Source organism: Neomonachus schauinslandi, chromosome 10 (genome assembly GCF_002201575.2).
Source record: "Neomonachus schauinslandi chromosome 10, ASM220157v2, whole genome shotgun sequence".
Classification (NCBI taxonomy): Eukaryota; Metazoa; Chordata; class Mammalia; order Carnivora; family Phocidae; genus Neomonachus; species Neomonachus schauinslandi.
In genome coordinates, this window is record NC_058412.1 from 137291381 (window position 1) to 137306930 (window position 15550).

The 15550-nt window shown below is 49.9% G+C and overlaps 1 protein-coding gene across 1 annotated transcript in view; it reads right to left on the reverse strand.

Annotated features, from left to right (window-relative positions):
- DIDO1 (death inducer-obliterator 1) overlaps positions 1-11773 on the reverse strand; it is a 31935-nt gene extending 20162 nt beyond the window's left edge. Inside the window, exons 1-5 of the mRNA XM_021677863.1 lie at positions 11616-11773; positions 9082-9916; positions 8036-8357; positions 5787-5999; positions 4649-4859 (exon numbers count right to left, since the gene is read on the reverse strand). Coding sequence (XP_021533538.1) covers positions 4649-4859; positions 5787-5999; positions 8036-8357; positions 9082-9914 — 1579 coding nt within the window. The 5' untranslated portion in view covers positions 9915-9916; positions 11616-11773. The remainder of the gene's footprint in view (positions 1-4648; positions 4860-5786; positions 6000-8035; positions 8358-9081; positions 9917-11615) is intronic.
- Between the last annotated feature and the right edge of the window lie 3777 nt (positions 11774-15550).

The window sequence follows — 15550 nt, forward strand, 5'->3', positions numbered from 1 at the left end:
GAAGTTACCCACTTCCATGCTGACTGGCAAGATTTCTCCTGGTGTGAAAAGTCAAATTAACAGTAGCAAGAGAAAACCATTTTGCTTTTTGTGCCATTGCCTGAATATTTTAAAGTGAGTTTTCCTGGAAACATAACCAAGTACCAATTTGCTTTTGTATCAGAAAACATGTATAATTCCCAAATTAACACTCAAAAAAGCAAAAGCTACATTCCTGATGCTCTTCAGACTAGACATCAATCTTAAGGGCATCTTTATGAAGATCCCCAGGCAAATTGTCATGGCTTGGACTCCACAAAGCTTTTCTAGGCTTTTTTCTTCCTGATGTCCAATATTTGAGTGACTTACACCTTAATGGAGACACACAGAACTCTCCACTTGTAAAAAAAAAAAAGGGGGGGAAAAAACCCCAAAACAAAAAACAAGTATATACCTGGGGAAGCAAGTCACCCTTCCTCATTGTAATAGTTTCACACATTGTATTTTGAAAATGAACCCAAAGCCTGATTCAGGCTGGATGGGTAATCTATAAAAGAACCGGTCAGATTGTCCTTCCACCACATGAACCACTCAGACAAAACGGAATTGAGGCCATGTGGGGAGACAGGTGCCTCCTCTCGACTACACGACTGGGATCTGGTGAGCGGCCCACTGTGCGTGCAGGACCGGATGCCGGGCCCGAGACTCACTTGGGAGTGGAGCGGCTGCTTTCCTGCAATCTCTCAAACTGGTTAACAGGCATGACCATAGTTTTAATAAGGTGAGATTTTAACCAGTATCATTTGTACCCAAATTGTCTACTAGTTCACCCAACCCACCTAGGGGGCTAGGGACATGTTAGGAGAGCCCACTGACCCTTCCGTCCATCCCTTGTCCCAAAGGGTCCCATTGCGCAGAAAACCCCAAGGCTGCTGGCCCTGTGCAGACCAGAGTTGGGGCTCTGCAGCAGTTACCTTTGCGTGCTTCTGGCTGAACTTCTCCAGGTTCTTGGCACTAGAAGAGGGCCCAGCTTTCATTTCAGCAAAACTTCTTTGGTTTGCGGAAGCAAATATAGCTATGTGCACGGGGACGCATCGTCACACTTCAAATCAAGAATGCTACAACTTCATGCAAATGCCCCTGAAACTCATGTGCCGTATGGGAAGGGTTACGGTGGCATCGTCAGAGAGAACCGTGGACTCTAGAACAGACACCACCAAAGGGACTGCCCCATAGCATCTGTCTTTAGACATCAGAGTAGACCCGCAGCTCCCCAAGGTCACATGAAGTTCACTGGAGGGCAGGTGGAGGGAGGCCAATCCTGCTGGAAACTTCCAGCGGCTGCAGCACGACTAAGGGGGAGCACTGGTCACTACTGGCAGTTTCATCTCCCAACGTTCAAGTCTGTGTACACGTGAAACCTCTCCCTGACCTAATTTTCTGAAGTTAACCAGGGTTTTTTTAAGCTTGTGAAAAGTAAAAGTCTGAAATACCAAGAGTATCACTGAGCACCAAGGAAATTCCAGTCGTATGGAGAGCATCAAGAGTTGTCAAGCTACATCATCCTTCATCAGTACGTGTTTTGGATTTCCCTCTAACTGGGGGAGAGAACCTTGGTTCAGATGTACCAGGTCTGATTTGTCCCCAACCGTATTTTATTGCCAATGACAACTCTGAAATAGACAGATTAAAAATGGCTCATGTAACTGATAAAATCCGTAACTGTGCACACCCAAGGATTTACATTTCTACAAAACATTCCTGGGTCCTAGTATCCCCCACGTATTTATTATAGGAAACTGGTTTCCACTTAGGACTTCCGAAGTGTGTCTCTGGAGCCCACGCCTCTAGTTATCCTCGTGACAATCCGTGTTCTCCTTGTTCCATTTCACAAGCAGGTGAACCATCTGTGTGGCTTGCCCGTGAACTTATAGGAGAAATACTTCTATCTGCATCACATTGCTTTACCAAATCATCTGAATCTGGGTGTATAGGTGGTTAGGGTTTTGCATTCTAATTCTCAAAGCTAGATGAAACTAGAAATCTCATTTTCCAATCAAAATCTGTTCAGAATCTCAGTGTTTTAAGTCCCCAAGCCATTTAAGGGGTCCCAGATACCAGGGATTGTGCCTACGAATATCAGAATTCCACTTCCAAACACTAATAAAACAGGGACATTTTAGAAAAAAAAGTTTTCAGCCCTCTTCATGCCTTGACAACAGCGGGAGGTTGACCCAACATTGAAAAAGAACAGAAAAAAATAAGGTTATCAAAACAAAGAAACATGATGATTTAGGGAAGTAAATAAAGCGGCAGTAGCTTCTATACGTGAAAAGCAGCCATACAGGAACTGGGGAGAAGAACCGCACTATGTGAATCACAGCACCTGGAGGACACAAAGCATCTGCTGATCCTTTCGTGGGGAGAAGCAGATAGAGCCTCCAAGTCCCTGTTTAATGGGAGGTCCCCTCACACCCTGTTCACGGACAGCTGTCCCTACTCATGACCCAAGGTCAGCAGCAGTGGCCTGGGGACGAGAGGGAAGCCCAGGGCACCTCCCAAGCCGTGTACCACTCCCTCAACAGTGGGTTCTATAGGCGGAATAGGGGATGTACCCAGACGTGACATGTACCCAGGTCAACGTGGGAACACTTCTAACCACGGTCCCAATACCAGCTGTACCCCAAATCTAGCCACCCCAACCCAGAGAAACATGCTCTGCAGCCAGCCAGAAAGGCAGATGGGGGTCCTTGTGGGGTCGGAGGGTTCTGCTGTGTGTGTGCACGCTACCTGATACCCCAACTGTGAGGTGATGGTTTGGGGGCGAGGCTGCTACTCACCGAGGCTGAAGTCGGGTATTTTACCAGTGACTGGAAGATGACATTTCTGAGATAACAAAAAAGGATCAAAAGCAACTAGCTCAGAAGTATGTCCCTCATGCATGCTATACATTTTGGGTATCCATCAGCTTTAATTTTGAGATGTAAATGTGCTGAGAAGGGCCGTCAGTCATGTCCCAGCTTTCTGTCAACTGAAGCAGGTCGAGCATCAGTGAGGAGCTGACTGATGTGCAGAAAAGAGCAGGCAGGGGTGAAGAGGAGCTGAGAAGCAGGCCTTCTCCTGGGCCTCCCTCGCCCTCAAAGATGGAGGGGAAAGAACCCAGGGACAGGAGCCATCCAGGTTTCCTACCCTCCCCATGAACACTGGGAGCCTCGAGGCAGCTTTCCAAGTCTGCTGGTAGAGACGGAGCTGTACTGAAGCCAGCCACCCAGGGCTTCTGTAGTCCACCCCACTGTTTCATTCTGTTATGTGCCTATGACCAACTCAGAGCACTGGAGCACAGTATTCCAAAGCGACAGCTCCGCCCCCCCCCCCAGTGCTCACTGGTCCGCGATGCTTACTTTCAGATATGTGCATGACTCGTAAAAGTGCTTTGTTGAAGATCTGAGACGTGCTGTTAGCATGGAAGTAGCTCAAACCACCTAAGGCGTAGCAGGGACTCATTTTAATACAGCAATCAGCTAATCCCATAATGGAAGAGAGCTCCCTCCTAACTTCCCCCACCCCACCCACCTCCCGCAGGTTTGGGGTCACCCTCGCACTTTCCCAACCCCGTCAGCTCTAGTACGGACCTGCGGGGACGCCTGGCCGCAGGAGGGTGCAGTACACACCTACGGTCTTGGAATTTAAAGCTACGTGGCTTTTGGTACTTTTGTAAAAGGCACAAAACAACATAAAAGACAACATGAACTAAAACTGAGTGAAAATAATCTTAATAACAGTAAGATGTGTCCTATGGATCAATTTAAATTTCCAAATTTAATTTTGGAGTGCTTGGCTGAGAAGCCAGAATGGAGAGAAAAGACCCAGCTGCATGATCTAGAGCAGTGCCCCACACAGCTGTGGGAACTGTCTGGGGGCGAGGGGGTCTGACCCGACAGTGCAAGCCTCCAGGAGAGAGTCAGGTCCCAGTTACTACAGGCACTCTCCCTTTAGGGAGGGCACTACCCCAAGGGCCAGCACATCACACTCACTTACCTTGGAGCATATGGAGCAGCGGTAAACAGCCTTCAAAGCTTGAGAGTGCGTGTGTGTGTGTGTGTGCGTGTGTAGTATTTGAATTGCACACGAAAAAAATTCCTGTTGGATCAAAAATAATGTAACTCCTGAAAAATCACACAAGTTGAGTATCAGGTGCGATACTATCTGCAGAAGTGGATTCCCATAAGAGGAAAGTGAGGCCTCCCTGTGTGGACAGCAGACGAGGTGGAGAGACTCCTAAGCCAGTGGGGCCAAGACAAGGCTGCAAGGGCCGTGCGGCCAGAGTCTGGATGCCAGGAGCACGTCTACCCAGCGTGACCTCACCGAAGACCACACAGATACTTACCAGAGCACGACAATGAAAATTAAGGAGATTAAAGAGATCGGTTGCCAGGTGAGACATTTAGCAATGAGGTTTGTACAGCTTTTTGAGGTTTGTACTGACAGGAAGGGCCAACAGACTGAGGTGGTGCATGGGGCTCGAGGCATGTGGGGCTCAGGCATCTGCTTCTGTCTTTGCAGGTGCAGTATTAAATATGGCTAGAGCTCCTGGTCCTGAACAGGCCCGAGTGACGGCTGTCCAGAAAGACCAGGAAGGGTCCAGACGCTACCCCTAAGTGATACATACATTTATACAACAGTGGCGGCCAGAGAGCAGCAGTCTGTTCTGGCTTTACTGCATTGTAATTGTGGTCGCTTGCCCAGGACGGCGTGCCTTCACTGGTCGCTTCCTTCATGAGGACCTCACTCCTCGACGGGGCCACCATCGCCTTCTTCACGGTGTTCTCTTTCTTGTCTGGAGCCGGTCTCTTGTGCATAGCAGAGATTCTAATGCCTGCCTGGATAACCAGCAAAACCCCAATCATTAAGGAGGCCAGAGAGAAGCCTTCGCTCCTCATGCTTCGCAATGAAGGTCACGATACGCTCTATGGTTGGGGTCATTTGAAGCCCCTCACCACCCCGACCTTGGGCTCAGCATCTGCTCAGCAGCAGGGCTGGGCTACACTCACACATCCAAGAGATGTGGAGGGAGGGACACAAACAAGGACCTGGGCGCCAGGCAAACCCTGTGGCCACTGGGAGACTGGAGGAACACGGTGTCCCGCCGCCCCTGCCAGGTGCTCGGCATGGTCGCCACGGTACTTTGCACAGCAACCGCTGCTCTGGGAGTCCTGGGACTCAGACCACCAGCCGTAAAAGTTACGCCATCTAAAGGCCAAGCAAGCGCTGAAAAACCCGGAGAGAACTTCCCGAGCAGCACCGCTTAATGCCTTGCTCATCACAGATGTAATGGGGGCTGCAACGCAGTCACACCAGCCTGAGCTCAACCTCTGGGCGAGGGCCTCGAGGGTCAAACAAGCGACTCTTCCCAGGTCACACTTAGCACAGGAGAGAGAGAGTTCTGCGAGCTAGGGCTTGAAGCGAGGCACACAGTCTGGCCGCCCAAGACCCACCTCCCCACCCTCGGCGGCTTGCGAATCTCTGACAAACCCCAGCTCTTCTCCCAGGACCGCAGGTCCCAGATGGAAGGCTCGGCTCCCACGCCTGCCGCACTGCGGTCAGCACGAACGACGCCCTCCACGAGAGCGGGGGCAGCATCAGAGTGCAGGGAAAGCGTGGAAGGCTGGAGGAGTCGGCGGGTACCACTGGCGCTCTGTCTGTGCCCGCTGTCCCCCATGCGCCACAAACCAATCAACAGCGCCTGCCTGCAACATGCAGGCCCATCTCACTACAACAATTCAAACGGCTGGACTTGATCAACTTACCTGAACGCTACATTTTGGGAGAATGAGCTTTTCTGGCTTCGTCTTGATCTTTTCTTTAAGTTTTGGTTTTTGTTCTTTACCTGAACTTAGAAATTTCATCGTAGCAGCAGCGTGTTTGAGAATACAGTCACTGCTGCAGTAAACCGAGTCAGGCTGCGCCAAGTTAGAGCACCCAGGGCCAATACATTTTGAGGCACCAGGAGCCTCTGCAACCTGCAGAACGAAACACGTGGCTTCAAACAACATACTTACCGACTTGAGCAGTTACAGCACTTTGTACAATTCCTATTTATACTACTGGGCTCCCTATTTCTAATGGAGGCGCTAACAGCATTTTTAATACCAATAAAAACATGTCTTTGTTTCTTCAAAGCGCCTGACCCAATCTATCCCATGGCAAGGCACTCACAGTAACTACACTTCATGCAACCTGTGGCGGGCAGAGTTGGGAGGTGGCCCCAGGACTCTGCCCTGGCACAGAGACTCTGGGGACTTTTCAACACAATGGGGTTTCACATGCATAATTAGGTTCCATTGCAGGGCAAACAGGCAGGGAGTTTTGCAGATGTAACCAAGGTTCCAAATGAGACAATTCTGGGCTACAGAAAAGATCTGCTTCATCAACAGAAAACGTCAGAAGAGGGACTGGGCCTTGCAATAGAGAAAAGACTCCACTGCTGATTTTGAAGAAGCAAATGGCCTTGCGAGGGAGCCCCAGTGGTGAGGGTCTGAGGGTGAGCTACCAGACGCAATCCAGGAACATCCATTCAATGTGCATTTCAAACACGAGTGACTTTTAGCACCGCTGAGCCCCAGACATAGCAAAGGGCACGTTTAGACACAAAACCACTGGAGCCTTTCAGAGGTAGATTCCTCCCCAACTGAGCCATCTGATGAGGCCCCAGCCTACAATGGCACCCGGGTGCCATCTCTTAAGAAACCGTGGAGAGACCCAGCTAAGCCAGGCTCAGGCTTCGGGCCCATGGAAGCTGAGCTAATAAATACGTGTTGTGTGAGGCTGCTAAGACATGCTCACTTGTTATGCAGCAAGAGGGATCTAAAGAGACCTAACCTATCCCTCAAATGTACTTGAACCAAATCTTATTTCTCCAAGGTATTCTGAAACTGTTCTTCTTCCACAGAATCCAAATCTGACCAAAAATAAAATCTAAACTTATGCAGCCTCAAACATCAAAAATAAAGACATGAAATTAAGGTGACTTTTCCCACTGTCCCATTTCCACGAATTTTTCTGAATGACCAAATGCGATAGGAACAGTTCACATCACATCCCCACGCAGTACGTCCTGACATCTCCAGGCTATTTCTTCAATGGTCTGGACCTCACAGCACTTCCACCTCGAGGCTCCCACAGCCCTCAAAGCTCCTGTACGCCCAATGCCTGCGAAAGCACAGGCCTCCACTTCAAGGCTGTCTAGGGACTCAGGAAGGGCTGGGGGGACATGCTCATGAGAGCCTGTGACGGTGTTCCTCAGTATCAGAAGCTGACGACACAGGAGAGATGTGACAAAGAACCATGGCCCTACCAGACAGCGCCTGAGACTGTTCCAGAGGGTGACACCAACAGCAGCCGTGGGAGGTGCCTTGGATGCCAGGGATGAAGTGGTGTGTCCCCCGCCCAACCCCCCCGCCCCGGGAGGCTCAGAGCACCAGCTCTCTCAGGATGATGGGGTCAGGTCAAACAGGTGCACGTTTACTTCCTTTGTTAATATGTGTATGTGAAGATCGACATTCCAGAAAGAACATTTAAGGAAAAACTAATTTTAAAAAATGAATCCGTTTAAGGAAAACATTAACTCAATAGTAATAGTATAGAAAGCAGACAAGACTTAAAGAAAGAAAGGTCCCGGCACGCCTAGGTGGCTCAATCGGTTGGGCGACTGCCTTCGCGCCTCAGGTCATGATCCCGGGGTCCTGCGGTCGGGCTTCTTGCTCAGTGGGGAGCCTGCTTCTCCCTCTCCCTACTACTCCCCCTGATTGTGCTCTCTTTCTCTGTCACATAAATAAATAAAAAATCTTAAAGAAAAAAAAAGAAAGGTCCCTCGAGGTGTCCTGCAGGATCATGGAGTGTGGGAGGCCCACGAGCCACGTGCAGGGGACTGCCTGCTCCCAGAGCCCAGCCCGCGGCAAACACACTGCCGTCTGGAGGGAAAAGCCTAACCTGCTTCCAAAAGAGGCTTGACTTTTCTGCTGACCCTTTATCACTGGCCTCGCAGGCAAGTACTTACAGGCTGGAATATCTTGAGCTTTTTCTTGCCACTTGGGTTCGCAGCCTTCTCAATTCTACCCTTAATTCCTTGGTCCTCGCTGGACTTCTGCTCCACCGTTCCCATGCTCATACAGTCCGTGCCGTCCGCGCCGGCAGGCCCGCACTTGGCCTCCTGCTGCGCTGCGCTTCCGGAGTCCGGCTCGTCCTGCACCTGCAGAATGGTGCAGTTTGGGCAGATGTAATCTTCACCGTTCCTTTCCAGAAGCTGTCCCCGGGCCTCAGAGATGCCCACACAGTCGCCGTGAAACCATTCTTCACATCGGTCACAGCAAATCATAAACCTAAAATTAAAAAAATACTGGCATTAGGAATGGAAAACATGATTAACAATTTTAGGAACATTAAAAGCTGAACTAGTGAACTGGTTTTAACACCTTATTATGAAAAAAAGCAAAATAAAAAAATAAAGAACAAAATAAAGAACATTCAAAAGCCCTTCTCTTGACTTTATTAGCCTTCAAACAAATTTGTGTCTTTTTTTTTCCTGAGGGGAGCACTCTGAGAGTGAGCTGCAGGCTGACCAGCATTCCAGCCTGGAGACCCTGCACACGTCTCCACGGACCAGCACATTCCTCTGTCCCGCCAAACACCCCAGGCGGCAGCTCCCCAATACCACCCAGCACCCAGACAGGCTCTAGATGCTCAAACTGCAGCCCGGTCACAGCCCGCTTGCTCATGGGTGCTCCTCCAGGACAGTCCGGAGCGGCGCTATGCAAGAGACCTCTAGGATGACGGGAGCACCTCAGTCTGTGCTGTCTCATACCCCCCCGCCGCCCCGTGGCAGTGGGGAGCCCCATACGGCTACAGGAAGTCATATGGCTACCCTTCCGTGGCTTCTTTTTTTCATCAATGCCTCTTTCATCCTTTCCAACTGGGTAAGTTACTCGTGCAGCCCAGCTCTAGAACGCGTCCCCTCAAAATGAACAGAACCTTCCCTTGCTGTTTTCACGGCCTGGATCTCCCTGGAAGCTGGGGGCCACCGGCACCCCCCAGGCTGTGGCCTACCTGTTGTTGTGTGGCTGACGACAGATGCAGTACAGAGCGTTGGGCTCATAGGCCTCACACTCAGGCTTCTGCCTGCCCACGTCCCCGGGGTCTCCACCTTCGATTCCCTGAGCCTTTCCTTCCAGCTCCCTTTCTCCACAGTCTTTCTCGGCCTGGGACACTGCACCCTGCTCAGCCTCAGGCTCCTGCTTGCGGGGCAGCACGCTCTCCGTGGCATTGCCCGCCTCCACGTCCACGGTCTGCGTGGGATCCTGCTCCCGGCGCTTCTTCCTCAGGCGGCTCTGGAGGCTCTTGGGGGGCCTGTCGGCCGCCTCTTGTTCCCGCTGTCTTCGCAGGCGGTTCTGAAGTTCTTTCAAAGTCAACCCATCGCTGTCACTGTCAGAGGTGTCGTCCTCGTCCTCACCACCTTTGGCCTTTGCTGAGGCGGCTGGTCGTTCCTTATCACCCGTGGAGCCCGACGTGGGCCCGCCCTTCCCCTCAGAGGTGCTCTCCACGCTGCCTTCAGACGCCGTCTCCACATCTGTGACGGGACAAGACGCTGGTTCACTAGAATCCTCGAGGGAGGCAGGCGCATTCTTCCTCCCTCTTCGTCGGACCGTCGTAAGAAATTCTTCCACCCGCTCGGTCCGCTTCGGCTGCCTCCCACTGCGGCGCAAGGAGAGGCTCTGCTGCTGCTGGGGCTGCCGCTCTAGACAGTCGGCCTCAGCGTCCCCAGCGCCCTCTCGCTTGGCAATGGTGGTTCTTCGAAAGCCCCACGTTTTCCTGAATTCTTTGCTGGTGGGCTTGATGGCCTTGGGCACTTCGTCATTGCTCGGGTCACCTTTCTCATCCATACCTAACGGTGAAATGGAACCACACCATGAGCAATGTTAACGAGGCAACACTTCTTGGCAAATAATTAACAATCCTTGAGCTACAAGTACACACAGCCTTTAATTCACACAAAGGAGGGAGCACGGCCACCTATACAAAGTGAAGGTGAACATTCAAATGAGTTATCCTGACCAAGGTTTCCTAAAAAGTAGCATGAGAGAAGATGTGAGGGGACTCCGGACAGAAGTCTCCACAGTCACACATCTAACTTTCAGGACACAGCTGCAACCAGCAACTCAAAGCCGGCCCCCCCCAGCACTTCGCTGCTCAGCACAGGGCTCCACCACACAGGGGGCAGAGAAGCCCCATCCAGCAGTGAACAGCACACGCGGTGCAAGGGCGTGAGCAGGGCAGGGCTGCAGTGCTGGGAGGCGCCACGCACCTGTCCCCGCCCCCCAACACCCCGGGCACAGAGGATGGAGTGCCAGGGTGGCTGGAGGCCTGGTGCAGAAGAGGACTGGCTGCTTCCGTCCTGGCCTGCAGAGCCCTGAGCTGCTATGTAAGTGGTCCGACAACCCTGCTAGAGAGAATGGCACCCCGCACCCCAGCCCTGCTGCGAGCCGAGTGCAAGTGTCCCCTATAGACACCTCGTGCACATAAGGATCGCCCAGCTAAGCCTTGCCCAGATTCCTGAGCCCCGACTCCGGGGTTAGCTGTTACGCAGCAACAGGTAACTTGGCCACTTTAGAAAATGATGGGGAATAGCTTTATGTGCATTTGTTCTTTCTCACTTTTTGATAGACTATTAAAGGATCATGCTTGTGAAAACTCTACTCCTGTTTCAAACCTGAAAAAGTATATACCTTGAAAATTTTTTTCAAAGCTAGCCAGGCTTCAATCGAATTGAAACACTAATGCTGACTCAGCCTTTACACCACATTCCATCGTAAGGCAAGGACTGTGATGGGATGAAAACCTTCAAAATACAAAATACACAAAATTCAAAACCACATGCAACCAGATTGTTTTTTTTTTTTTTTTTTTTTCTTTTATCTCCCATGATGTGCTGTCCCCCATTTTCCTGCTGGCTCTACCGACCCTTCCCTCCGGAGCCTGGCCAGCATGCTCCCAGGCCATTTGGAGGCTTACGGGAGCGGCTGGGACATCAGCATGTGTGCCAGCAAGGACCACACCACTTTTCTGGTCCTGAGATTTTGTGCAGGAAGAACTCTCCTCAACAAAACATAGCTCTCACCGAAGAGTATACAATGTCAAGTACTCGCACCAACAAAATGCCAATGGAAAAGTAAAAGAGTGCCTTGAGTAAAAATTCTCAGCATGGGGCGCCTGGTGGCTCAGTTGGTTAAGCGACTGCCTTCGGCTCAGGTCATGATCCTGGAGTCCCGGGATCAAGTCCCGCATCGGGCTCCCTGCTCAGCAGGGAGTCTGCTTCTCCCTCTGACCCTCCCCCCCTCTCATGTACTCTCTCTGTCTCTCTTTCTAATAAATAAATAAAACCTTAAAAAAAAAAAATTCTCAGCATGTGGCTGAACACTCGTCTAAACACTTAGGGCTTAAAGTTTAGAATATTCTAAATAAACAAATATGAACGTTACACCGTATGTCTGTCACATAAAATGCCACTTCAGAAACAGGACACACAATTTCAAACCTATTAAGAGAAAACTGTGTTGCTGATGTTGCTGCTGGTGCTGCATTACCTGCCCCAAACCGAAGCTCGGACACCTTTTCCAGAGGTCCGAGTGCCTGACGGATGGAATTGCCTGGTCCACAGACACAGCCCGCCTCAGACACCGCTGCTGTCAGTCACTGCTCACAGGTAACAATAAAGATCATCTCAGGACTGTTCCCACGGCGTAAGCTCCTAAAAGAAAATAAAAAAATCATGTATAGATTCAAATAACTGTAAAAAAAAAAAAAAAAAAAAAGGCATCAGACCTTCCAAATAATCTATTACTTGAGTTTATGTCATCATGTGACCCACTCGGGGAGTCAGAAAAAAAAAAAGGAAAGAACATAGTCCCCTTCTTTAAGGGCTTCTGCAGAAGGGAAGGCACTGTGACTGCACCCTGACAGAAGGCGGCCAGGCCGGGCCACTGAGGGCCGGCAGGTGCTGGCAGGTGTGTGTGCGTGGGGGTGGGGGGGAGGGGGGAGGGGGGAGCCACCCCTAACTGTGCAGAGGCCTCAGCAGCATGGTGGTTTCCAAACCAGTCGCTGGCTATCAGCTGCTTTCCAATTATGATCCTACTTTTGAGATGGGCTCAGCTCGATAAAGCCAAACAGAGAGAGAAACACGAAACATGAAAAGGCTGAACAAAATCACCCACGAAGAGAAGTATTTAAAAATTCTTAATAGTGGAGATATGCCATCATTTAGTTAAAAGCCCAAATAAGATTTCAGAAGACTACTAATTACTTAACATCGATGTTAAGTAATGCTACATTTCATCTACATGAATTTAAAAAACAGTTCTCCTAGATTATAGTCCTGCAAAGAACCATACCTAGTTGAAATGCACACTGAACAGGCGTCTGTTCCTGGATAAATCCTCAATGCTGATCTTTTCACACGTTTCACACTCTGGCCCCGAGCGCCCCTCCCCAAGCCCCTCCCAAGCTGAGTCCTCACCTCCACCTCCCTTGCCCTCTGGGTGGGTACTACAACTGTGGTCTCCTTAGTGACCCCAGAACAAGGACAAACATTCTGAGGCAACTCCTCTTAAAGAGACAGCATCCATTCCACTCAGATTAGCCAAATCCACCATCATGGCCACCAAATCTCTCAAACGTGGTAAATGCATCTCAAATTGAGGCTTCAACGTTCAGATGCCTTTACTTCTCAGAAGGAACTAAAAATAAACTTTACTTTTGTATTTCATAACATTGAGTATTTATAAAAGCAAAGAAATTAAAACGTACTTAGAAATGAAAAATTTATAATACACATTAACCTGAAAAACACATTTCTGGATTTGAGTTCTGAATAATCGATTTTTAAAAAAGGAAAATGGAAAATCTAGTTATTTCTGTGTGTGGAATGACATACAGTATATTCAGAATAGAGCAAATCATTTTAGATCTGATTCATTTATCTCGACTTTATCTTTGCAAAGTTGACGTTTTGATAATTTCTTCAACACTGAAATTCTAATAAAAATTTCAGCAATGCAACAAAAGAGTGTGTATCAAGACAAAAGAACAAAAACCCATGTCGAGTCCCTAACAAAACTTGGATGTGGTGTGTGGTCGTACACCACACAGTGCGCGGCAGGAAGGATACGCTTAGGAACCTGCAATCACAATGTGGTAAGAAGCGCTTTCCCCGGGAAGGAAAAGGAAGGTGGCCATCCCTGAAACTGGGAACATGAGAACAATCTATGAGCACGGAATGCACTGAAATAATGTAAAATTATCTTTCTACATTTCTCAGGGCAGTATTTTTTCTCAGCTGCAAAGTGCTCCATTTCCCACTAACCTGAAGTTGGACGAACGCTGTGGAAGCTCACATCTAAAGACGCACACAAGCCAGAGCCCCCCAACTGCTCCGCTCACAGCACAAGCAAATGGCCAGGAAGCAACTTAGGAACAGGCAGCCTTTCAAATGTTCTGCTCTCAGGGCTCTTTTACACTCTTAAAAACGGAGGGCTCCAAAAAGCTTCTGTTTATGTGGAATAGATCAGTATTTCCGAAATTAAAACTGAGAAAGTTTTCAGGTAACTGTGGATGTTCTTTGACATCAGGCCGAAATTCAACAAACAGTAGTTTCCTAAGGAAAGCTGCAACGTGGAGCCTGAGACCTGACACTGTGCCCGTGACCTGCCCACGCTTTCCGACGGGGAAGCCACTGGTCTGTCCTGCGCACCCTCGGAACGCACCATTTTACCCATGCGTGGTGGTCACGGTTACCGACTGACGCAGAGTCCACATGTCAGCACACTTCACCACAACACGGAAGACACACAGTTGTTAATGCCGGCACCCACCTCCTCAAATGTCCTTTTTTTTTCTTTAAAGATTTTATTTATTTATTAGAGAGAGACACAGCCAGAGAGGAACACAAGCAGGGGGAGCGGCAGAGGGAGAAGCAGGCTTCCCGTAGAGAAGGGAGACCGATGCGGGGCTCGATCCCAGGACCCCGGGATCATGACCTGAGCCGAAGGCAGTCGCCCAACCAACTGAGCCACCCAGGCGCCCTTTTTTTAAGAATTTATTTATTTATTTGACAGAGAGAGATACAGCAAGAGAGGGAACACCAGCAGGGGGAGTGGGAGAGGGAGAAGCAGGCTTCCCGCTGAGCAGGGAGCCCGATGTGGGGCTCGATCCCAGGACCCTGGGATCATGACCTGAGCCGAAGGCAGACGCTTAACGACTAGGCCACCCAGGCGCCCCTCTTTCCAAAAGATTTTGAGAGAGAGACCAAGTGAGACAGCACGAGTGGGGGGAGGGGCAGAGGGCGTGGAAGAAGCGGGGATCATGACCTGAGCCGAAGGCAGACGCTTAACTGACCCGTTGGAGCCACCAAGGCGCCCCTCAAATGTCTTCAATTACTGGGAAGCCATCAAGCCCGTGACGGCAGATGTGAACTCTTCAAAATTGTAATTTTCACCTGAAAGCTCAAACTTTATCATTAGCAAGGAATACTGTCAGCTGTTTTCCCTGAGACTCAGGTCATTCCTCTCTGAGAAAATGCCTGCCAAATACTGGGTCTGAAAACTGGAGCCTGTCCATTCTTTTCAGTACAAGGGGTGTTCCATGAGAGGGTAGCCAGTTTGGCCCAGGGCTCGTCCTGGAGAGCCACCCTGCTTTGGGGTACAGAAGTGCTTCAGAGGTACTTGCCATTTCATTACAGGGAACCTAAAGCGACGGGACACTGGAGTGGTGAGGTTCAACTGCGCTAACGAACAGTCTTTGCTGTCTCTCCAAAGACATTCCCGGGGAAAACGGCACATTTTACACAACCGACTGGTGCTAAGCAATGGACAGCACACCGTACAGGGAAATGCCACTGTCTGGACGAGCGTCTGCAGGCCGCTGCAGATGTCCACTCCACAAGAAGGCTGACAACATCACTGGTAACGCGCAGAGCTGTGAGAGCCCCAGGGATCCAGGAAACACACTGCGAGGACCTCATTACCTCCTATTCGTTAAGCACACCCTGGATACGGCAAAGCAAAAGCACATCTCTGTGCTTCAGTATCAGAAGGGGCCAAGCGTTTCCTTCCACAAAATTGTTCTAAAATCACTAGATTCTCCCTTCGGCGTCTCCAACTTTTCAAAATATTCTCCAAAAATTCAAAACATTAAGTTGCCAGATGTGGTTTCTTAAAAACAAAACCCAAAACATAATACATTACTTAAAAACAAAACCCCAAAAAACAGCTGTTAAGTGCCAGTGACGCAGGACTCTAAATCCTTATAAATCTGAAGGTGCAACTTCCAGGACGCATGCGTACCAGAAGAGATGTCGAGGCGCCCGGTGAAGATCTCTGGTTCTACACCCGTGAGGGCGGCTTCTCTAAGACCTAGCTGCACAACCATAAAGCAGGTCCTGCTTCCACAGCAGGACGAGGAGAAAACAGCCAGGATCTGCCCCACCTGGGGGCCAAACACAGTTTCTCCAAATCTCCTACCCGCC